Here is a 24896-nt window from a genome sequence, read left to right on the forward strand (position 1 = left end):
TCAATGAAATTACTTTCTTAGAGGATGTATCAGTCTACTTTCTGTTACAGTGGAGTGTTACACAAGTGTGGCTGCGTTTGTCACAGTAACCAAGAGGTGGAAAGAACTCAACTCTTTTTTCCCTCTTTCTAACAACTCAAATATCTAATGGAATCTAAATATCTATTGATTGATCGCTAGATATAAATATAGATATAGTTATAGATATATCACACAAGGTTTTCAGCTTTGAAACAGAACAAAATTGCTACATTCAACAATATGGGTGGACCTTATAGGTATTATGCTAGGCACAAAAGGACAAGAATATGAGTCTCATCTGGAACTATAAGGTGCCTAAAGGAATCAAATTCACAAAGACAGAAAGCAGAAGTCTGGGGAGCGGAGACATGACTCAGCAGACCATTTGAGCACTTGCTGCTCTTCCAGAGGACTCGAGTTCAGTTCCCAGCACCCCAGTCAGGTAGCTCACAACCACTTGTAACTCTAGCTCCGGGAGATCTGACGTCTTCCTCTGGCTTCCGTGGGCAGCCACACATACGCGGCATAGACATAGATATGTATACATAGATTTAAAAAAATTAAACCCAAATTTTAAAAAAGAAAGCGGGTGACTGCAGAGATAGCTCAGTTGGATAAAGGGGCTTGTTTCCAGATCTTATGACTTTTGTTTGATTCCTGGAACCCACGTGGTGGAGGGAGAGAGCAGTTGAAAGTTGTATTCTGACATTCACACGGGAACAGGAACACACATCTGTGTACATGCACACAGACACACAGACAGAGAGGGAGAGGGAGAAGAAGGGGGAGGGGGAGAGGGAGAGAAAAAAACAAGTGTACATTTTGTGGAACAGGTTGGGATATGTATGTACTGGACAGTGAGGAGGATGGAAGGGTAAGACCTAACGGCTGTGAGCATGGGGTGGCTGTGGTGTTCTAATATCCATGGGGAGAAGGATGATAGACTTGAGATAAGAGAAGAAATGAGCCATGCTTCCTCCTCCTCCTCCTCCTCCTCCTCTTTCTCCTCCTCCTCCTTCTCCTCCTTCTTCTCTCTCTCTCTCTCTCTCTCTCTCTCTCTCTCTCTCTCTCTCTCTCTCTCTCTCTCTCTCTCTCTCCTCTGTCTTGTTCTTTTTGAGATGGGGGTCTTATGTCATCTGGGCTGGACTCAAACTCTGTGTGGCTGGAGATGACCATGAACACCTGGACCCTCCTTTCTCACGTTCCAAATGCCGAGATTACAGGTGTTCATTCCCACATCTGGCACCAGCAAAATCCTTTGCAGTCCAAATGCCTTGGCTTCAGTCCCTCTAGCAAGCACAGCCCAGGAAGCAGCCAGCAGCAATGTTCTGTTACTCGAAGGGCTCAAACTGCGATCACATCCACTTCACCTATTTTACAGAGATCAAGTCTGCAAGGATCAAGTCAACATAGTTTTTATTGAGGACAATCTCTAGGTACAGGCTTTGGAAGCACCCCGGGGGAGGTGAGTGTGAGAAGAGGATACAGATCCCAAGCCATCAAAGCTTTTCACCATATCATGAATGGATTGTCTGGGGGCCTCGAGGCCATCATCAGTAAGTAAGTTGAACAGAGTAGATGATCAATCACGGCAGGGTACAATGACAGGAAGTGGCAGTGTGTGAACTTTCCATAAGAGAGGGCTGCAGATACATCATGAAGGATACGAGGTCTTATGAAATGGAGACAAGAGATGGTTCTGAGATGGGACTAAGGTGGGGCGGGGGATGAAAGGCCCTGGCTTGGTTTAGATAATGAGCTATAAGGTGTTATGGGACATCAGGCTAGACTGGTAGTACTAAGCCCCATACGATGGACTAGGGTTCCAGCTACAGCCTGAAGGCAGTCAGAAATATTTACATGTCCTAGATTGAGTGGAGAGGACTCCTGTCCTCAGATGTATCCAGGGCCAGTCTCCTTGAGGCAGAATGGTAGGATAGCTCCCTCTTGCTTGGTCACTCTCAGTACAGCTGGTGCTTCTAAGGTTTCTGAGACTGGCGCAGCTGACTCCAGAAAGCCATCTTTTTCTCCTTGAGCTTCACACCCACTCTTGTATCGAAGTCCAACTGCAGGTACTTCTCATCCTTATCAAAGCGTGGCCAGTAGGGCAGCTTTTCGCCATTGGGGTTCCTGACCCCCCAAAAGACATAGATTCTTGTCATTCATTTGGCTTGCCCCTCTTGCATCCCTCTCTCATTTACCTTCACTCGGGGAGCTGAGACCCAAGAAGGCTTTGTGGCAATGATACTTAGATCTTTATGAAAGAGTAGAAGAGCTAATTGGGTGTGATGGTGAACATGCAAGAGTCCCAGTACTCCAGAGGTGAAGGCAGGAGAATTGTTGAGTTTGAGGCCAGCACAGGCTCCACAGCAAGGCCCAGGGAAGGAGGTGGGGGAAGTGAGCTTCCAGGCAGTACAAGGCTAGGGAAGATCTGGGTGAGCATAAAGAGGAAGGTGTGCAGAAAGAACAATGCCACAGGAAACATTTTTAAGGGCTTTCCCCGCCAGGCTAAGGGGATGGAACTTTACTCTGGGGGCATGATCAAGGGTCTTGAGCAAGTGAGGAACTCAGTTAGATATTTCAGAACTGCTCCTCCAGCATCACAGGAGGACAGAGGAGAGAAGGTGGACCTAGGAAAACACACACAGGGGACCCAAAGCTCAGATCAAGTGCCTGCCGCCTCTGCTTCAGGCTACCGCTGCCACTCAAATAGGACCAGACCCCTCTTTGAGGGTCCCCAAGGGACAGCTCTCACTGTGCCTGTTTGGGATCTTGTTTTCATGGGGTGGGGTAGGAGGATGTAGCACATGCTTATGACAGGCATCCTTGAACCCCAGTTTCCAGTGCTAGGGTGGGATACAAAGGAGGATATTGGTGAGATGCTGTTGGAGGCTTGGGCGAATGAAGAGTGCGCATCACGAGACAGAAGGGAAACATTTCAGGGGCCTTTAGCATCCCACGACAGCCAAGGAAAAAGAGAAGGGCCCAGGCTTGACTGTGTAGTTCCTACAGGCCTAATGTTGTCTATATGTGTAAGGGGTTAGACTCACCCAGTGTGAGCAAAGTTGGCCCAGTATTTCATCATCTGGAGGCTGAATTCCTTTTCCTCACCTGCAGATGAGCCTGGGGGTAGAAGAGGATGTGGTATTTTGCAAAGAACTTGGCATGGGGTGCCAACCTCCCAACTCTGCATCTGGGAGTACACGGCACACTAGGGACTGAATAGTCCCTAGTGCCTGTGGTCAGCCAGTAGAGGTGAGGGTCTTTCTACACAGTGGGGAGATTAGGTGTCAGGACCTTTGGAGAAAGGTCTTCCAAAGAGATAGGAAAGCTCGTCTCCATGGTCTGCTCCATCGTAAGGTTTGATGATGATGCCCGAAGAAGCATGGTGCTTGAACTCGTACAGATAGACGGGGGAGCCAGCATCTGTGAGTAAATGAAATGGATGAGAACTACAGGAAGTCTCTGCCTGAGCTCGCCATCTACCTCAAGCACTGCATCCGCCGAAGTCAGGCAGGGATTCAGACTTAGAATCACTGAGCAAATTAGAACCCTGCCTGCATTAGACATCACTAAATGACAGTGGGCAAGCCACTCAAACTCGCTACAGTTCCTCATCTGCAGATGCTGGGAACACTAAAACCTAATTGGCAAGATTATGGCAAGGGCCATGGAAGCTGTCATCTTCCCTTTTCTGAGCTTTCTGTTCGGGACACGGTATTTAAGGGCCTTCAGTGGCTGTCCTCTCCAGCTTCACCTTTGACCTCTCAGACTCATTTTCCCAAGCCCAGTCAGCCTGACTTTTTTTTTTTTTTTTTTTTAGATTTATTTATTTTATGTATGTGAGTACACTGTCACTGTCTTCAGAAGAGGGCATCAGATCCCATTACAGATGGTTGTGAGCCACCATGTAGTTGCTGGGAATTGAACTCAGGACCTCTGGAAGAGTATTCAGTGCTCTTAACCACTGAGCCATCTCTCCAGCCCTCAGCCTGGCTTTTAAGTTGCTCTTAACCTAGGCACTATTTCTGCGACTCCAGCTTTCTCCTCTAGGGAGGCTGAGGTTTAGCCCTTATTCCTAAGGGACAGCTCTTCCTCTGTTTTTTACTGCTTTTTCTGTGGCCTCTTGGAGTCCTAGTCTAGCTCAAAGTGTGGAGAAAGTGGGGAAGAGGGGGTTACCCTAGTTGGAAGGAGCCCAGCTGAAGAGTACAGGGGAGCAGTGTGGTTACTCTTAGGGACCCCATACCTCGGTGGTACCTCGCAGCTTGGAGTGTGGTGTAGACAAAGGTGGCATCTCCAATTAGGTCTATCAAGCGATTTCGGAACATCTTCCAGTCATGGTTACTGATAGCGTCATTCAAATACTCTCTTGCCACCACTGGGATCTGCTCCTTAGTGATATTCTGAGCCAGGATGCAAGACTTACCCTGAGGCCTGCTGCACCAGCTGGGCCAGGGAGGGTACACCATTGGCTTGCACCCAGCCTCAGCCCCCCAGGACTTTTGGGAATGGGATTTCTAGGAAGGTCTCTATCATGATTTATTCTTATTCCCATTTTTGCCTCCTATGACCCCAAAGATGCTTCAGGGACCTTGCCCATGAGCACATCTCATCCCATGTCAAACTCCTTTAGGATTCTCCAAGAATGATCTCATCTGACTCAGGACCCCCTGCTCAGAGAGCAGGTCCTACATTTTAAAAGAAATGTATGTAGGTGTTGCGGGGTGGGGGATATAGTCCTGTTCACACTGAATAACCCTGCCCATGGGACCCCTCACCAGCAGAACGTTGAAACTCCAGAGTATTTTGTTGATGTTGGTTTGGTTCATCATATGCTGATTTAGCCGAACCTTCATGAGCTGCTCAGAAGAGAAGGACCCAGAGGTCCTGGGTCAGGTCTGAGGTCTTGCCTATTTACACGTAGAATTCTCAGAGAAGACACTTCCCAAGAAAGGCCCACAACCTATCTTTCTTCACTGTCTGACGTTGCCACCTGGTTCTGAACGGGAGCAGAGCAGGGAGGGCCCATTCTGAGCTAGAACATTTGCCCTGACCCAAGGAGTAAAGGAAGCCACTAGGATGTATAGTTGTTTGGAGGCTCAGGGGTTGACAACTCCTCTCCTATCTCCCCTCAACCATTCCTGGCCAGGGAATACAGGTGACTTTTGCATCCTCAGTGGGGCCATTAAGATCTGACTTGGTATCCAAACAGTGTCCCAGGGGCATCTTCTGCAAACCCATAGTGGTGAGCAGGCTAGAGCCTTTCCTATCCACTCACAAAAGGCAAGTTCCACTCGAACTCTGCGTTGTTGACACCCAGGAGGTAGGGCACAGGTTTAACCTGCCGCCGGGTCAGGAGCAGCACAGGATCTTCTGGGAACACCACACCATCTACCACCGGGCTCAGGAACCACACGATCTGCAAGGCCAGGGGTAATTTCCAGCTGGTCATCCCATATATCCTCTGAGGGCCTTTGCGACCTGGACGCTCAGCTCAGCCTGTATCAAGAGCTGTTCTAACTTCAGCCTTTTTGGTAAAAAGTGAGATCACCGGTAATGATACTCAGGAAGGTGCACATGAGGAGGGACAAGGACAGATAGAACCAGGCTGCTTAGACTTCAGATGCTTGCTCCAGCCATCCTCATAGTCCATTCTTTTTTTTTTTTTTCTTTGAGACAGGGTTTCTCTGTGTAGCCCTAGCTGTCCTGGAACTCACTTTGTAGACCAGGCTGGCCTCAAACTCAGAAATCTGCCTGCCTCTGCCTCCCGAGTGCTGGGATTAAAGGCGTGCACCACCACGCCCGGCTCCATAGTCCATTCTTTATCTCTTGAAAATCTGTACGATATATCACTTCAATGAGGCATGTATAATTCATTACATTTAAAATTATACTCCCTTTACCATGCCTTCCCCTGTTGCTGTACCTCCTAGGAAGATGAGTAGTTAATTTATTTATAGGGCTTATTATCTCTTTCTGGTGGGGCAACAATTTCACCAGGGAAGGGAATTTGGCCTGAAAAGTTCCTTAAGTATCCCAAGAACCTGGCACACAGTAGGTATTTAATAAACACTGCTGACTCACCTCCTTTGGATCTTTATGGGAGTTAGCCTGAAAGAATGACTGTAAAGGAGAGAGAGAAAAAAAAGATAGGAATCAAGAGAAATTCCCCCAGTGTGTGCCAGAGACAGGTTCCCTAGGGAAGCATCGATGGGTAGCTACAGCATGCAGGCTGACAGGGAAGGCAACTGACATGTTCTACGTACCATCCTCTTGGAAACAAGCATCACCTCCTTCGCTGAGAGAGACCTCAGGCATTCCACCATGACCTTCGTGCTATTGTGGTCGCAGCCAGCCAGGTGAGCAATCTTCTGCAGATGAGAAGGGGGGTATACAGGGATGCTTCTATCCTTCTCCCCACCTGCTGAGCTCTGGGAGAGGAGTGATGCTCACCTTGGCTGACGTCAGTGGATCGGGAGTGATGAAGGCTTTCAGGACCGCAGTACCACTCTGGGAGATGGCTTGATGGAACAGGCCCTGGGCTAGGGGTGATATCATCTGTAGGGGTTAGAAACAGAGTACCCATGAGATCCGTATCTAGGGTCATTTGAGTTGTTTTGGGGTGCCTGCCTGACCATTTCTGAGCAGCCTGAGAGATGAGCACCTTGGAGGGTTATAGGCTAGAGCCTAGATTTAAAGCCAACACCTTTCAGACTCTGGCCTATGCAGAGGTCTCTAGAGGTCCCAGAGTTGATCCAAGGATATCAGAGGTATGAATAAGAGGGTCTTTCTCTGCTACAGGTTACAAATGCAGGTAGGTGGGACCCCCATCACCACAGCTCCAATGACCTGTGCTAACAGCTCTCTTGGAGGAGTTAGATCTTTGGCTATCTTAGAATTTATGTGTCTCAAACCTGCTCTAGTCAACCTCAAACTGGGCAGAGCCTCTCTTTTGACATTATTCACCCAGCTTGGGGGCTGTCCTTCCTCTGCTTTCTGCTATGTGCAGCTGTTCTAGTCCTGAACATTTGGCCATGTGAACCACTCAATGAGCACCCTCTGCTTTCCATTCTTCCTGCCCTCATTGTCTCTTCTGGGATAAACCCTGCTCTTTCACCTCCCAGATGGCCTCCAAGTCCGAGTTCCTACTTCTTTGTAGTTCCGCTCCTTGCAGAAGACCGAGAGCCCCCATCTAATCCACATCCAATCTTATTTTCCTGCTTAAAAGCTGTCCCTGTTCTCAGAGGGATGGTTGTAAGCCATACACCCGAGGTCAACCTTGTCTTCATAACAAATTCTGGGGCAGCTTGGTCTACATACCACGCCTGAGGCTGGCAAGAGCAACAGATTAAGACACAGTGTTTGCAAATAACAAAAATATCCAAGCCAAACCAAGCCACAGAGCAAAACCTATCCTGGCTTGATAGCTCACTTAAAATAGTTAACTTCATTTTCTGTGCATCATTGTCTTTGTCTGCAAGATTATTTATTTATTTGGTCAATTAATTTGTTAGTTTTGGACAGGGAGGGCCTTGCTGTGTAGCTCAGGCTGGACAGGTACTTTTGGTCTCTCTGGAACATTGGGAATTACATATCTACCTGTCTCTTTGGATTTTTTAAAAAATTAAAATTTTTTTATTTTTATTTTTAGACAGAATCTTCTTGTGTTGTCCATACTGGGTTCAGATTTACTATGTAGCTGAGGCTGCCCTTGAATCTCTCATCTCCCTCAAGGTTTTTTTTGTTTTTGTTTTTGTTTTTTTGTTTTTTGATAAATTCTATTTATTTATTTAATTTTATTTAATTTTGCTTTTTCGAGACAGGGTTTCTCTGTATAGCCCTGGATGTCCTGGAACTCACCTTGTAGACCAGGCTGGCCTTGAACTCAGAAATCTGCCTGCCTCTGCCTCCCAAGTGCTGGGATTAAAGGTGTGTGCCACCATGCCTGCCCCCCCCCCTTTTTAAAATGTGTATTGGTGTAAGGATGTCACATCCTCTGGAACTGGCATTATAGACAGTTGTGAGCTGCTTTGTGGGTGCTGGGAATTGAACCAGGGTTCTCTGGAAGAGCAGCCAGTGCTCTTAACCTCTGACCCATCTCTCCAGCCTCCCCACCTCCAAGTTTTAAGACCACCACACCTAATTCTTTTTTTTTTTTCTTTTGGATTGGGAGAAATAAATAAAGTAATACACATAAGGGTTATAGAAGAATACCTGTCACATAGAAAGCTCTCAAGTTTCAGCCTAATTACAGCTGTGGCTTTTGAGACCATGCTAGATATGATAACTTAGGTCATCAGCCTTGCTGGCAAGCACATTCACTTATGGAGCCACCTCAATGACCTCTATGGGTGCTATTCTTGAAGAGACAGCATCCTTGACTGTGAGCAGCTGTCCCCTTGGCAGGAATGCTGTCCTGGGCAAGGGGTGAGAATATGTCTGTGGACCCCCATGTCTGTGGACATACAGGTCTGCACATGTGACTGTGCAATGTGGGAACATGCTGGCCTATTTCTCTGCTGGTCCATTGGAAATCTCACTCACCAGTCCTGAGACGCTCATAGCTCCCGCCGACTGACCAAATAGTGTTACACTGTCCGGGTCTCCACCAAAGGCTTCGATGTTCTCCTGCACCCACCGCAAAGCAGCTATCTGGTCCAGCAGCCCCCAGTTCCCGCGGGCATGGCTGTTGCCGGTGCTAGGCACATGAGATTCATGGTCAGGGTTCCATGGTGAGGATTCAGAGAGCTGCCAATTTGCCCAACCAAGTCTTTCTTAGACTCGCTCCGTTGACATGGTACCCAGCACCCGCTGGTTCCTTCCACAGTGTCAGGCCCGGCATATGCCACCCTCTTCACTCAGTCCGGCCCACGGACCACGCCCCCTTCCGTCAATGACTGCCTTCTGCACCTGGGACGGGTAGGTAGGAAGGTGACCGCCCTGCTCCTGGCCCAAGGCCCACCTGAAGAAGCCCAGGATGCCCAGCCTGTACTGCAGAAACACTAGCACCACTTTCCCACGGGCCGCCAACTCTGAGCCTTCGTAGGTGGAAGCCGAACCGACGAGGAAGGCACCTCCAGGAAACCAAACCATCACCTAGGCAAGAGAGGTCGCCTAAGCCTGAGCTGGTCTGTACATTGATAGAGGGGGTACAACAGGTAATAGAAAACAGAGTACTTGGGGACTGGAGAGATGGCTCAGTGGTTAAGAGCACTGACTGCTTTCCTGAAAAGCAGGAAAGGTCCTGAGTTCAATTCCCAGCAACCACATGGTGGCTCACAACCGTCTGTCATGGGATCCGATGCCCTCTTCTAGTGTGTGTCTGAAGACAGCTACAGTGTACTCAGATTAAACAACAACAACAACAGCAACAACAGAAAACAGAGAACTCACTGGCAGCAGAGGGGCCCCAGGGGCGAGCACTGGCGCGTACACATTCAGGTAGAGGCAGTCCTCACTGAAATGCAGCCATTTATACTGTTTCCGCGTGTTAAGGTACATGGATAATATCTGTCCCCAGGATTCCTGAAGGCACCTGTGGGCATGCAATGAGTTTGGATTGGTAATGAAGAAGATGATTTCAACCCCCAGGTTAGCAGTGATGGGCGAGAACCTAAGACAAAAGCAAGCCTGGCAGGCTCCGTGCACGTGCGCATGCCTCCTGGGGGGGGGGTGTTTCTGCTGATGCTTTCTTTTTCTTTTTCCTTTTTTAAAAAAAGATTTATTTATGTGTTTTATGTATATGACTACACTGCAGCTGTACAGATGGTTGTGAGCCTTCATGTGGTTACTGGGAATTGAATTATTAGAACCCCTTCTCGCTCAGGTCGTCCCCGCTCGCTCAGTCCCTGATTGCTCTGGCTCAAAGTTATTTATTATTAAGCATAAGTACATTGTAGCTGACTTCAGACACACCAGAAGAGGGTGTCAGATCTCATTATGGGTGGTTGTGAGCCACGTGGTTGCTGGGATTTGAACTCAGGACCTTTGGAAGAACAGTCAGTGTTCTTACCCACTGAGCCATCTCTCCAGCCCTCTTTTTCCTTTTCTTCTTCCTTCTTTTCTTGTTTTCTCTTTTCTTCCTTCCTTCCTTCCTTCCTTCCTTCCTTCCTTCCTTCCTTCCTTCCTTCCTTCCTTCCTTCCTTCTTTTTTATTTCTTTTTTAACCAGTGGTCAGGTCCAGGACCCCAAGGCAGGCAGGGCTCCCCAGGGTCTATCTTTCCTTCTACCATGGGTCTCATTGTTGACCCCTTAGCTTGGGTAGTCTTTGTTGGAGACTCCTGATGAAGTAAAGGCCAAAACTTGGAGCCCTCTCTGTCTTCATGCCTCACCCTCCCAGACTGTTATCTCCTAAGCAGACCAAGGAGCTCTAGATCCTATTTTCCCACTCCAAAAATAGGGCCGTTGTCCTGCCAAGACTAACAAATCTATGGTCTGGACACACACAGCCTCAAGCTCTTCTCAGTTCTACAACATGCTCACCTTACTCTGGAGGACACCGATAAAAGCGATTAAAAACAAAGCAAAACACAACCCAGAGGAGACTACTGCACCGCCCTTCTTAAAACCCTCTCCGTGGGACACAGTGGCCGACACCCGTAATCAAGGGTATTCTGGACTGTGTAGTGGATTCCGGAACAGTCTGAACTATAGCGAAGACCTGCTCCCCACTGCCCTCAGAGAAAAAAATCCAGACACCCTCAGTATGACTTAGCTCTTCCTTCCCATCTGGTCTTACCAGTCACCTTTGTTTCTGATAGGCATGGCTGTTTTCCTGCGATTTCCAAACCCTTGTGCCTCTGTGCCTTCTGCCAAACGCTTTCTTCCTTGCCCAGCACGCACACTTCCACGTCTGTTTCAGGCCAGCTCAAATGGTATCCCCTCTTATGGGCACTCTCCTCTGTGTCCTACAAACCTTTCTCCACTCTTGACTACAGTGCTGGTTGAAATTATTTCAATTATCTGTTTTTTCTCCTGCACAATTCAACCACTCCTGGCAAGCAGGATGGCAGTGTGTTCTAGCACTCAGTAAGGGTGATACGTGGACTTTAAGGTGTTTGAAGAGTGTGGGCTATATGGCCACCTCTCCACTCCCCATTGCTGGCCTAGCCTCTGGAATGATTATACTTATCAGTCTGGGGCTGGCCTTCCTTGATTGAATGCAGGAATACGTGTCTGCCTGTTATCCCTGTTAGTTCTCTTGTGTCCTTCCCTCTTTCCTGTGTTCTTCCCACAACACTTCAACCTACCTCGTCCCAACCTAGTGTCTCCCACTCACCTATGTCAGCAGCACTCCTAGTTCTCTTCCAAGGAGCTTGTGTGTGCAGGTGCATGTGTGTAGATTAGTGCATACATGCAGAGGTCAGAAAAAAAAAGTCCTTGGCATCATTCTTCATGGGGGCCTATCCATCTTGTTTTTTGTTTTTGTTTTTTAAGGCAGGGTCTCTCAATTACTTGGATATTGCTGAGTAGATGACTGGCTGGTGAGCCCCAGGGACCCTCTTGTGTCTGTCTCTCCAAATTCTTGCCATTGCTCTTGGTTTTTTATGTGCGTTCTGGGCCTTGAACTTAGGATCTCATACTTGTAACCCAAGTGCTGCACTTACTAAGCCTATCTCCCCAGCTCTCAGGATAAACTTCAATCAATTGTCCTCCTTCTACCTTACCTGGCCTCTTCAAAGGTCACCAGCAAGCAGCATATCTATCTATCTATCTATCTATCTATCTATCTGTCTGTCTGTCTGTCTGTCTATCTATCTATCTATCTATCTATCTATCTATCTATCTATCTATCTATCTATCTATCATCTATCTATCTATCTATCTATCTATCTATCTATCTATCTGTCATCTTCCTTCCTTCCTTCCTTCCTTCCTTCCTTCCTTCCTTCCTTCCTTCCTTTCTTCCTCCCTCCCTTCCTCCCTCCCTCCCTCCATTTCTAGACAGGGTCTTCTGTAATCCAGGATGGCCTGAACTTACCATGTAGCTGAGGTTGGCCTTGAACTCTTAACCCTTCTGCCTCCACCTCTCAAGTGCTAGTATAACAGGCATGTGCCATTGTGCCTGGCTCCATAGCTCTGTCTTTGATCTCCAAGATACAAACATCCCTTGTTCTGACAGTTTGTAGTGAGTTTCAATGACTGACACCCAAATGTGTATACAATGGGCACCTGGGCACCCTCACTTCCAAACCCCAATCTTCAAGTTCCAAACAATGGTAACTCCATGTTCTGATGACAGGGATTCCAAATAATAGCTAGAGGAGGATCAGAATGCCTGGGGCTTGAGTTTATGTGTATAACATGTATTACATGCATATAATAATATATATTATTATATATATATATGTAATACATAATATATAATACAATACACAACATAAAATATATAACATACAACACATAACATATAGCACACAACATATACTATATAGTATATGCTATATGCTATATACTATATATTCAAGCCCCAGTATATATTGCTTGAAATTGAGCCTGTGCCTCACCCATGGTTGGCATAAAGCAAAATCACCCTTGGTCTCTAGTTGATCATGTCCTAAAAGTGGAACTCTTCCTAAAAATAGGCATTGAAGTGGAAGTCATAGGACTTTTTCCTTTTTAAATACCACCTGACACTCAGATTCTAAGCCCTGTGCTTTAACCCACTGATGCTGAACATTGCTAATGATTGCCACACAATGTTCTGGACAGCTGATTATTCAGTAGCCTGAATAAACAGTAAATATATTTGTTTTGGCTGAACTGCCAAGCCTACGGAAAGGGCAATCCTTGTTCAAGTCTTGCTATGTGAAGGCTGGAGGCAGTAGCAAGACAATGGAATGTCAAAGCTGAAATAGCCCTTGAAGTGCTCACCTTGGAGCGCCCTCTGCAGGGAGTATCTGGTAGTACCATGTGGGTTTGTTACGAAGCTGGAGCCCATCCATCATCCATCATCCATAGATGCGGGGTGTGGATGAGAACTGGTGGTGGGATACATTTGGGAAATTCAGCTTCTCAGAAGGTCCTGTGGCATAGCCAGTTATCACATCCCGCTTGTCTAGATTTCCCTCACTTGAACTTGAACACTACGATCATTCCATTAATCATAGATTAAATGCCATTTGGTCTAATCTCAGCGCAGAGGTTTGGAAACTGAAGCCAAGAATAGGTTCCAGGTTTGCTATAGTCACAGGGTGTTTCTAGTGAGATACTCTAGGCACTGGTCCGCTCTACCTCTCAGGCCTGCTCAGCTACCAGCCCACAGTCCTCTGGCACTTACGAAGGTGGGTAGGTGGTGGCATCTCTGATGCCGTTCCAGGGTAGCGGGGGCTCTGGAGGAGCAAACCTGCGGGTGCCCACCGGAGGTTTAGAGAAGGGGATTCCCAGGAAGACTTGGATGGGTGTGTCTCCCACATGCACTTGCTTTCCTTGGAGGATCCCGTATTTGGTGATCAGGAGAGGTTCCTTGGTGTGCAAAGCACCTGGGAAGAGAAGAGGGACTGTCACTCTGTCTTCTCATGCTTCTCAACCATGGGTGGGATTCTGGTACATCTGCCATGGAATCCATTCTCCCCTCCGTTCTCCTCTCTTTCTGCTCTTCCCCTGTCTCTCTCCAGAGTCTCACTTCATAACTCAGGCTGGTTTTGAACTCATCATTCTTCTAACCCAGTCTCCCAAATGCTGGAATTGCAAAAGAGTGCCACCAGACTCGGGTAGCTGCTGCTGCTTGCTTTATATTGGTACATATACACATACACATGCACATACACATACACATACACATGCACATACAATGCACATGCACCCACCTCCACTCACATATCCACATACAATACACATAAAATAAACATATACATACATCATATACATATACAAATACACACATATATCAACAAATTAATTATTATGATTATTATTTTTTCTGAGACAGGGTTTCTCTGTGTAGCCCTGGCTGTCCTGGAACTCACTCTGTAGACCAGGCTGGCCTCGAACTCCGCCTGCCTCTGCTTCCCGAGTGCTGGGATTAAAGGCGTGCGCCACCACTCTTGGCTCAATTATTATTTTTTAACTATTGCAAAATCCTATGTTTATGAGTGTTTTGCATGTATGTACATCAGTGTACCATATTCAGAATAGGGTGTTGGGTCCTCTAGAACTGGAATTACAGACAACTGTAGGCTGCCATGTTGGTGCTGGGAATAGAATCTGGCTTTTTTTTTTTTTTTTTTTTTTTTTTGCAAGAGCAGCCAGTGCTCTTAATTGCTGAGCCAGCTCTCTGGCCCCCAGTCAACTACGTTTTAATGTGTGTGTGTGTGTGTGATGTGTGTAAGTGCATGTATGTGTGTGCGCAGGTGCACATGTGTGCTTGTGCATATAGAGACTTGAGGTTGACATCAGGTGTCTTAGTTGATTGTTTTCTCCCTTATGTACTGAGACAGGATCTGTCGTCTAGCCCAGAGCTTGCCATCATTTTATTTAGTCTGCTTAGACATCTTGGTCCAGAGATTCCCTGTTTCTGCCTCCAATCCATGGGATGGGGTTGCAGGCAGGCAGGGGAAACAACCCTGTTGTTGTTTTTTTTTTTTTTTACATTGTTTCTGGAGGTCTGAAATATTGGTTCTTATGCAGCAAGTGCACTTATTTTACACACACACACACACACACACACACACACACACACACACACACACACTGCAAGCATACTCAAACCTTAGACAGCTTTTGGAATAGATACGAGATAGACTAATTGAAATGCACCCTTTGTCTATGAGTGCTCTTCTTCTAGGGTCTTCTCCTGCCCCACTTGGACTGCCAAGTGTCGCTGAGGTCTCACACTCATTGTCCCTTTCTAAGTGCCCTTGTCGGTTTCTACCTCTCCCTGATTATCAAGACAGAATCGCTCTTTGTTCCTGTTCCTTGGAACTCATTCAGTAAATGGACAGAATGCAAATATGACCCAAGTTATTACTCACCTTAGCCATGGCTCAGAATCATTTAGGAATTGATGTCAAATATAAATTCCCAAGCCAGACAAGGCAGCACACACACACCTGAAAGCATAGCTCTTGGGAGGCCGAGGCAGGAAGATCATGAGTTCAAAATCATCCTTGGCTACATGAGTTCAAGGCCATTTGGACTTCAAGGGATCATGTCTTAAAAACATCCATCTAAACCGAATTCCTAAGTCCTCTGCCTCACAAGGGTTAGGATTAAAGGGATGTATCACCATGCCTGGACTTTTGCTTTTATTTTTGATTCTGAGACAAAGTCTTGCTGTTTATTGTAGCCCAAACAGAACTCCAACTCATAATCCTTGCTGGGGCTCGCTGGCTAGCTGGCCTTGCCAAAAGATGGCAAGCTTTAGGTTTCTCGAGAGATCTTGTCTTAAAGGAAGAAGGCAGAAAATGATAGAACAGGACACCTAACACAGTCTGCTGGCTTCCGCTTGCACGGGTGGACCTGTATTCACGTGCTTCTGCTTGCATGGGTGTACCTGTATTCACGTGCTCACCACACACACACATTGCATCTAACACTGTCTGCTGGCTTCCGCTTGCATGGGTGTACCTGTATTCATGTGCTCACCACACACACACATTGCATCTAACACTGTCTGCTGGCTTCCGCTTGCATGGGTGGACCTGTATTCACATGCTCACCACACACACACATTGCATCTAACACTGTCTGCTGGCTTCCGCTTGCATGGGTGGACCTGTATTCATGTGCTCACCACACACACACATTGCATCTAACACTGTCTGCTGGCTTCTGCTTGCACGGGTGGACCTGTATTCACGTGCTCACCACACACACACATTGCATCTAACACTGTCTGCTGGCTTCCGCTTGCATGGGTGTACCTGTATTCATGTGCTCACCACACACACACATTGCATCTAACACTGTCTACTGGCTTCTGCTTGCACGGGTGGACCTGTATTCATGTGCTCACCACACACACACATTGCATCTAACACTGTCTGCTGGCTTCCGCTTGCATGGGTGGACCTGTATTCACGTGCTCACCACACACACACATTGCATCTAACACTGTCTGCTGGCTTCCGCTTGCATGGGTGGACCTGTATTCACGTGCTCACCACACACACACATTGCATCTAACACTGTCTGCTGGCTTCCGCTTGCATGGGTGGACCTGTATTCACGTGCTCACCACACACACACATTGCATCTAACACTGTCTGCTGGCTTCCGCTTGCATGGGTGGACCTGTATTCATGTGCTCACCACACACACACATTGCATGCACACATGAAACAACCCTTGTGATCCTCCTGTCTCAGGCTCATAAGCGCTGGGCTTATAGGTGTGTACCATCTCCTACAAATTCTTCTACAGACAGAAATAAGCTCAGAGGCTTACATCACACATAGAATGTCTCGTGACTGGTGTAAATCATGGAGTTAGTTGACTCCAGGGAGTCAGTCACAACCATGTGAAAGAGTTCTAAACCGTTGCTGAGGAGTGGCATGGCGAGTCCAATGTCGGCTCTGTTACCCAGAGGGAGCTCAGAAGCACGTATGAAAACAATATTCTAAACCAGCTGTGGTGGCACACCTGTAATCCAGCACTTGGCGTGCAGAGGAAGGGGGATCACTAGTTCAAGGCTGGGAGTTCAAGGCTGGGGAGATGGTTCAGTGGATAGAAACATTTTCTGTGCGAGAGTGAGGACCTGGGTTTTATTCTTTAGAGCCCACATAGAAGCTGAATGCATGGCGTAAGTGTCTAATCACTCTGCTCTTACAGGGATTCGGGCAGTGGAAAGAGGAGAGTCGTTGCAATCTCTTGGGCCAGCTAGACTGGCATACCCAGCCAGGGATGGGAAGCAACAAAGAGACCCTGTGTCAAACAAGGGGTATGGTGAGAACTCAAGATTGTTCTCTGAGCCTGCATTTACATATACGAGTATGCTCCCCCCTCATTTTCTCTCTCTTACTCTGTCTGTCTGTCTGTCTGTCTGTCTGTCTGTCTCTGTCTCTGTCTCTGTCTCTCTCTCTCTCTCTTTCTCTCTCTCACACACACACAGACACAAACACACAAACTTTACACTAGGCTAGATAGTAAGCCCTTGTCTGGGGAAAAAATAAAAATAAAAAACTCACAGCCATACAAAATAAAAATCAATATTACTGGGGCTGGAGAGATGGCTCAGTGATTAAGAACACTCATCATTCTTGCAGAGGGACCTGAGTTCTGTTCCCAGCATCTATTCAACGTGGCTGATAATCACCTTTAAGCATAACTCCAAGAGATGAGGTGCCTCTGGCCTCTGTGGAAACACCCATACTCTTGAACACACACACACACACACACACACACGATTAAATTTTTTAACTAAAAATTCTTTTTATTATAAAGATTTTATTTATTATTATATCTAAGTACACTGTAGCAGTCTTCAGACACACCAAAAGAGGGCATCAGATCTCATTACAGATGGTTGTGAGCCACTGTGTAGTTGTGGGGATTTGAACTCAAGACCTTTGGAAGGACAGTCAGTGCTCTTAACCACTGATCCATCTCTTCGGCCCCCTAAAAATTCTTTAAAATCACCAATACTAGTATCCATACCTTACTAGGGTCCATAAAGTACTATCAAGGCCTAGAATTACAGATGGCACCTGAAAGGTTAATGAATGACAGCACCCAGTTCTGGAGATGACACAGTGAAAAGGACATTCACATATAGCATGGGTGGAGGACAAATTAACGCAATGCCTTGGAAAAACAACTTGGCAAAACATATAGGGAGTTATAAAATATTCACGTGCTTTGATTTAGTGACTTCACTTTGAAACAGAATGCATTTCTTTAGGAAAAAAAATCAGTATTCTTTGAACTGTGAAAACATAGCACATTAGCTATAGTTTATTGAGGTATAAGCCATGCACACAGCAAGATACTCATATATTATTACCTGTACAATTCTGTGTGATGCTAGTTACACACATCCCATTGTGATCAGGATCTGGAACATACCCAGCAACTGATGCACTCCTTGATTAAAGCAAAAGTTGATCTGAACTCCAGTGGATGCTGGAGCCTCATTCAGATCTAGGAACTAAGTAAAGTAAATAAAAACTTAAGCTATAAACTACTTTCCATAAGAATTTAAGTGGAAAAAATAAGCAGAGTATAAAACTGTAGGGCAGGGAGCTAGAGAGATGGCTCAGCCATTAAGAGCATTGACGGCTCTTCCAGAGGTCCTGAGTTCAATTGCCAGGATCCACATGGCAGCTCACAACTGTCTGGAACTCCAGTTCCAGGAGATCTGACATCCTTTAGATACACATACAGGCAAAATACCAACACATATTAAAAAAAAAAAACAGCAACAACAACAACAAAACTGTAGGGCCAGCTACAGTTTGTCCAGGATGGTTCAGAGGACAAGGGTGTGTGGTGCTAAGCCTGATGATTTGAGTTTGACTTCTGGGATCCACTCAGTAGAGGGCAAAAATGGACTTTTGTAATTTGTCTTCCAACCTCCACAAATGTGCTGTGGCATGCACAAGTAAGAACACACACACATGCACACACACAAGCACACACGTACACAAGTGTACACGAACTCATGCACATACACACTCAAGAAGTATAATTTTTTTGTTGTTGTTTTTGTTTTTTTTTGAGATAGGGTTTCTCTGTGCAGTCCTGGCTGTCCTGGAACTCACTCTGTAGACCAGGCTGGCCTCGAACTCAGAAATCTGCCTGCCTCTGCCTCCCAAGTGCTAGGATTACAGGCATGTGCCACCACTGCCCGGCAAGAAGTATAAAGAAGAATAAAAACGTCTTAAAACTAAAATTGTGCACATGCTAATACCACAGTTATGTGTAAATATACAAGAAGGTAATATCACAAAATGCTAAAAAGCAGTTTTTATCAAAGCTCTAAAACAAGAAGAAGAAGAAGAAGAAGAAGAAGAAGAAGAAGAAGAAGAAGAAGAAGAAGAAGAACTAAAACAGAAGAAAAAAACTGATGTAATTTTTTAGGCAAAATAAATTTGCAATAGAGGTCAGAACAGTGAGTGGTCACTTTGGAGGTGTTGACTGGGAAATGGCACATAGAATCCTGGCAATATTCTAGATTTTTGTCAGAATGGTGGTCACATCATCTATATCTTCAGATATGTGCATCTTGTTGTATGTATAGTGAATACCTCAATAAACAGTTGTTAACGTGTTATGTTGTTTTCACAGTTCAGAGGATAACACTCATTTTAGAAAGAAGGATGCTGGGGAGAAAGGCACAGATAGAGCCCATATATGGCACAGGGAGGCGGAAGTGGGACATCTGCTTAGGAGAAAAAAGGCAGGAAGGAGTGGGGAAAGGCCAGAAGGAGGGACAGGGGCAAGTCATCTTCTCAGGTCCCTCGCTGATCCCAGGAGGTAGGAGACACAGTCCTCACTTTGCAGAGCAGTCTTGGGGCTCACAGAGGACAAGTGACTTGCTCAGATCTAGCACACAAGAGCTTTGAAATATTGCCCTCCATCTGCCTAGATCTTGTCTAAGCCCCACTGTGTAGAAGTGGCTGAGCCAGGACTGGGATCCCCAGTAGAGGTGACTATCTTACCTAAGGCTGTCTGGACTACCAGGCACAGGGTGAGGCTCAAGCCCAGAATCCACTTCATGTTCCAGCCAGCTTCTGCCATGGGCTGCAGTGATGCCCACACTTCTGGAGTCAGAAGGGAGCTCTGAGCACAGTGTGGAAGCACCAGACAGTTCTGCCTTTATCTTCTTGATTCCCATCATCAGAGGCTGGGGCTGGAGGAGTTACGACCAGCTTCTCGCCAGCTGTGGAGCCTTGTCCCTCCTCCTTGGGGTGACAGGTCACACTGTATGGTTTGGCTCTTCAACCAAACTGGCTTGCCTGCAATCCCTGCCCAGTTTGCTCATTTGGCAACAGCTTGAAGGTACGAGTCAAGCTTCACCCATTGAGTAGGAGCCAAGACTGGAGCCCTCAGACATGCTCTTCCTGGACTGAAGAGCCCTGGGTTCTCTGATTGCCTTTGCTTTGTGCAGATTCTTGTAGGTGCTCCTCTGCACAGGTTTCTCAGACAGGATCATCATAGAGGGTAAGACTGTGTCAGGAACAGGAAGTCAGTGTGGCGAGTATGGCCAGTCTCACATTCCTACTGGAGTCTAGAACTAAAGGCAACCATGAGAAGGTTCACTTAGTGAGACCAGGGTAGTGAGTGAGGAAAGGTTCCCCCTGGAATAAAGGTTGACCTTTGTGGAATCGGCCAGAAAAGGGGGATGGAGCCTGATGTTTATAGTAGCAAGTGTGGGGCTGGGTGGGAAGAGATGGGTCCATCTTTATTAACACATCAGGCGGGAGTCCTGGAGTCTTGGCATACCTTTAGGAAATGGGTATCTAGGGGTTTCTGTGCTGGGAGGGTGAAAGGTAAGGGCATGTCTTTCTTACTGACTTATAGTCTCCAGCTCTGTAGATCTGACACGTGATTGATATATACCATTTTCTCCAAGGCCCATTCACTGAGTTCTCAGAAATGTCCTTTATTGAAATCCTTACCCATTCTTGTGGCTTTTCCTCTCTCCTCAGGAATACGACGTTCACTGCCCAATCGTCATTGATTGGGCTCCATACTCCTCTAAGGCAGGCCTCAGACAGGCTCAAGGTGGGTTATTGCCTGCAAGGTCAACATGGGAACCATCTGGTATGTTGGGTATAACCAATCTCCTTATAGTCTGCCCGCCATTCACAGTGTTAGACTGCAGCACCCTGTTTGCTGGCATCAGGCTCTGGGCTGGACAAGCCCCTCCATAATGGGCAATATTGTTCTGTCCTATACTCCTTTAAGAATGATTCCTATGGGAAGCCCAGAGAGATGATTCAGTAGGTAAAGTACTTGCCACACAAGCTTGGGGATCTGAGTTTAAGTTCTTAGAATCCGTGTATTTCTGGGCGCGGTAGCACGGGTCTGCACTCCCAGTGCTTCTACAGTGAGATGGGAGGCAGAAACAGGAGAATCTGGGTAGCTTAGGAACCAGCTCAGAAAGTGTCTGCAGCAGCAGAAGCCAGCATGAAGAGCCCCTCTGAAACCAGGTTTTTTTTTTTTTTTTTTTTGGTTTTTCGAGGCAGGGTTTCTCTGTGTAGCCTTGGCTGTCCTGGAACTCACTCTGTAGACCAGGCTGGCCTCGAACTCAGAAATCCGCCTGCCTCTGCCTCCCGAGTGCTGGGATTAAAGGCGTGCGCCACCACGCCCGGCGAAACCAGGTTTAAGGTGAAGACTGACTGACACCTGAGCTTGTCCTCTGACCTCTAAGTATGCACCATGGCACATGCTCACACACACTTAAGTAAACATGCACATACATGTACACACAACACACACACACACACACACAGAGTGCTGGGGGAGGGGGAAGAAGAGGGATGCACAGCGAGGCACCATCTCCCACTTCCTCCCCAGTGCAATCTTCTCATGCCCTTTCCAGCCTTAGATGGCCAAGGGGCCTGGGAATTATGCCCACACTCCCAGACGATTTTCTAGCAAATGCCATGTGCTGACGTGGGTCACCTGCCATGACTTGGATCTCAGAGGCAGTGGAAGCATCTCCTCCCTACCGCACCCTCACGGTATCTCATCTGATAGCAAGTATGGTCATGACCCAGTGTCTCCTCAAATTGGACGGCATGAAGCAAGAACCTGAAATTTGCCTGTGTCCTTTGACTGAGAAACTTGATCCGAGAGACCATCCAAAATACACAAAGACTTGTTGGCAGGTTCAGTCTCACAAAGCCTTGTTGACAACAGCCTCACTCCCACACTACCGGAAAAGGAAGCGAGAAACAGGACAGCTACAGAAAACACCCGACCCAGGGCTGGCAATAGCGAGTTTCATAAGCTTCTGCAGTACAAGCCAACTTAGTGTGGTGGTTCTGAGCTAGGCTGCCTGGGTTTGAACCCGAGCTCCGTCACTGTGTGACTTTGGGCAAATCACATGAATTTCGGAACCACATATTCTCTATCTGAAAAACCCATACAAGAAGAGCACTGAGAATCTAAGACTGTAGTCAGGACTAAGTGGATTATTGTACTTTTGGGAGATGCGGTCTTTATCCTCTGGTCTCAGCTTCCTAAGTGCTAGGATTACCTCATTTGGCCCAAGTAAAGCATGCTTGCAATACTTTCAATACTGTCAGGCCCGTTGTCTCTGCTGTTGTCAAAAGTAAAACACTTCCGTGGAGTCTTTGGGGGATGGGATCCAGAAGTCCCTCCCCGTTGCCAGATACCAAAATCCTGAGATGCCCGTCTCTTACATAAAACAGGAAAGTGTTTGCACATGACCTCTATGCACCCTCCCAATACTTCTTTTGCAGTACTGGGGTTGACCCTATGGCTTGTATACCACATGTATGTTTTCTTTCTGTCACTGAGCTGTATCCACAGCACCTCACTTTGATTTTGAGATGGGGTCTCCCCAAACTGTTTAGTCTGACCTCAAACTCACTGTGCAGCTCGGGCGGATCTTCAACTTGAGAGATCCTCCTGCCATGTACTTGCTGAGATTGGAGTGTGGGCAATAATTTTCAGATTCAAACGTATCGTTCTTAGACTTCTTATGAGATTCAGCACCGTGTAAGTGCTGTTAAATGGCCAATGGACCACATTGCTTATGGAATAACGACCATGAAAACAGTGTAGGACAGACACTCGCTAATTTTTCCCCCCAATTTTGATTTGTTGCATTTGTGTTTTAGAATATATTCGATTTACAGTCAGTGGGGCCTAGGAACTCTGAACTTGTAAATACTCAAGGCAAACTGGTGCATGAGAAAAGGCCAGGGTGGCTCAATAACTCCAACAGGTAGATTTTGAAGATATATATTGCATAGGACCAGTATGGGCCATGCAAAGCACACATCAAAATAGGCTAGGCTGACCTGGGCCATTTAGTGAGACCCTGCTTCAAAATTAAAAAAAAAAAAAAAAAAAAAGGAGAAGGGAGGGTGAGAAGGTTCAAGGTGACTGCTGCCAACTTTGTGTACTTGGATTCGATCCCTGGGATCCACACAGTGTAATGAGAGAATGACACCTGTAGGTTGTTCTTTGACCTCCATTAGCATGCCCTGTCGCATACTCGGCACTGGTTCCTCCCAAATACATTTTAAAGGATGGATTTTTTTTTTTTTGAGAAAAGTTTTTTTCTGTGTATTCTTGGCTGTCCTGGAACTCACTCTGTAGACCAGTAGGCTGGCCTTGAACTCAGAGATCTGCTTGATTCTGCCTCCCGAGTGCTGAGATTAAAGGCCACCACTGTCTACCCCAAATACATTAAAAAATGTGATTATTATTATTATTATTATTATTATATTTAGGTAAAAGAAGGCTGAGTGCCTCGGTTATGGCAGTACTTGTCTGTAATCTTAAACTGAGGGAGGCAAAAAGAACTGCAGGTTCAAGGACGGCCTGGACAATTTAGCAAGATCTTGTCTCCAAATAAGAACTGAAGGAAGTGGAGGATATAGCTTAGGGGTAAAATGCTTTTCTGGCAAATGTGGGCCATCAGTTCAGCCTCTAACAGTGGGAGAGAAAACCAAAACAAAAGCAAGGTTGTAATGGACCCGCTTTCCCCTGACTGGCAACTCATTCTGCTGGGTCCCTTGGGGACAGAGCTCACTCACATCAATAGGATGCTGGAATTCAGGTTGCAAAACCCTGCCTAGCTACCACCAAACCTCTTGATAAAATTAGCTCACTAATATGCATCAAGTACCCTAGTATGTCACTCAAAACAGGCCAAGCTTGGGGTAGTTAGGAGCAGGGAGTGGTGAGAGAAGACAGGAAAGGAGGTGAGATCACCCACTAGGTCCCTAGTGGACCAGCCATGCATAAACTCCCTCACCCAGCTGTGCCAGAATCCTGGCCTGCTTTGTGTGGGCCTCTAGGACCCGACCTGCCAACAGCTGGCTCGACTCTTGCTGCCTTTCCCCAGGGAAGAAATTACCTTTTACCTGGCCCACATGGAAAGCAGTTGTGTCAGGGCCAGAAACACTGATGACACGTCTGGGAAACATATGGCCTCATCCAGTACACATAGTGCCCGGAGGATCAGGTAGCCAGACAGTAACTGGCTTTACTACATCATTGCGTCAGAGTAAATATCAGCTCTTCTTAAGCCTCTTGGTCTTTCTTTTTTTTACATATTTTGTGATAAGGTCTTGCTATGTAGCTTGGGCTAGCCTCCAGCTTGCCATCTTACTTCATCCAACTCTGGAGTCCTGGGATAATGGACATGCACCACCACGCTGGCTTAGAGGTTTGTCTTGCCTCCCTCCCCCCTCTCCCTCCCTCCCTCCCTCCCTCCCTCCCTCCCTCCCTCCCTCCCTCCCTCCCTCCCTCTCTCCCTGCCTGCCTCCCTCCCTCCCTTCCTTTCTTCAAAATAGGGTTTCATGTAGTCCAGGCTGTTCTTGAGCTCAATATGGAGCTGAGTATGGGCTTGAATTTCTGATTCTCCTATGTTTAATTCCTGAGTGCTGCAATCACAAGCATGCTCGGTTTTACACAGTGCTGGAGAGTGAACCCAAGGTTTTGTGCATGCTAGTCAAGGAGCCTACAAACTGAGCTACATTCCCAACTCCTGGCACAGAGTTTTCAGTGTCCTGGCTGGACAAATGTAAAGCAGGCAACAGCGTGGAATGAACTTCACCCTCTGAGTCTGACAGATGGGACTCCAAGCTCACGTAGCTGTTCACTGTCCACGTGTTTCAGAGAATCTTTCTGAGACTCAGAGGTCAAACGTGCAAAAATAAAGTCAGCAACGGCTAATTCTTATGACTTTTGTAAAAGATCCCACAAGTCACTGTGAAGTATAGTGGGTATGAC

The 24896-nt window shown here is 46.8% G+C and overlaps 1 protein-coding gene across 1 annotated transcript; it reads right to left on the reverse strand.

Annotated features, from left to right (window-relative positions):
• Positions 1-1845: 1845 nt before the first annotated feature.
• On the reverse strand, positions 1846-19697 carry Ces4a (carboxylesterase 4A). The gene is made up of 14 exons (XM_021170645.2): positions 19619-19697; positions 13300-13501; positions 9415-9556; positions 8984-9117; positions 8566-8719; positions 6475-6579; positions 6288-6392; positions 6106-6144; positions 5300-5440; positions 4800-4880; positions 4268-4424; positions 3319-3447; positions 3072-3144; positions 1846-2151 (listed from the first exon to the last, which is right to left on the reverse strand). Exons 1-14 carry the CDS (start codon positions 19695-19697, stop codon positions 2001-2003), a joined length of 1692 nt encoding a protein of 563 aa, XP_021026304.1. The 3' UTR covers positions 1846-2000.
• Between the last annotated feature and the right edge of the window lie 5199 nt (positions 19698-24896).

This window comes from Mus caroli, unplaced genomic scaffold (assembly GCF_978045245.1).
Source record: "Mus caroli unplaced genomic scaffold, Mus_caroli_1 scaffold_10, whole genome shotgun sequence".
In the NCBI taxonomy this organism is placed as follows: domain Eukaryota; kingdom Metazoa; phylum Chordata; class Mammalia; order Rodentia; family Muridae; genus Mus; species Mus caroli.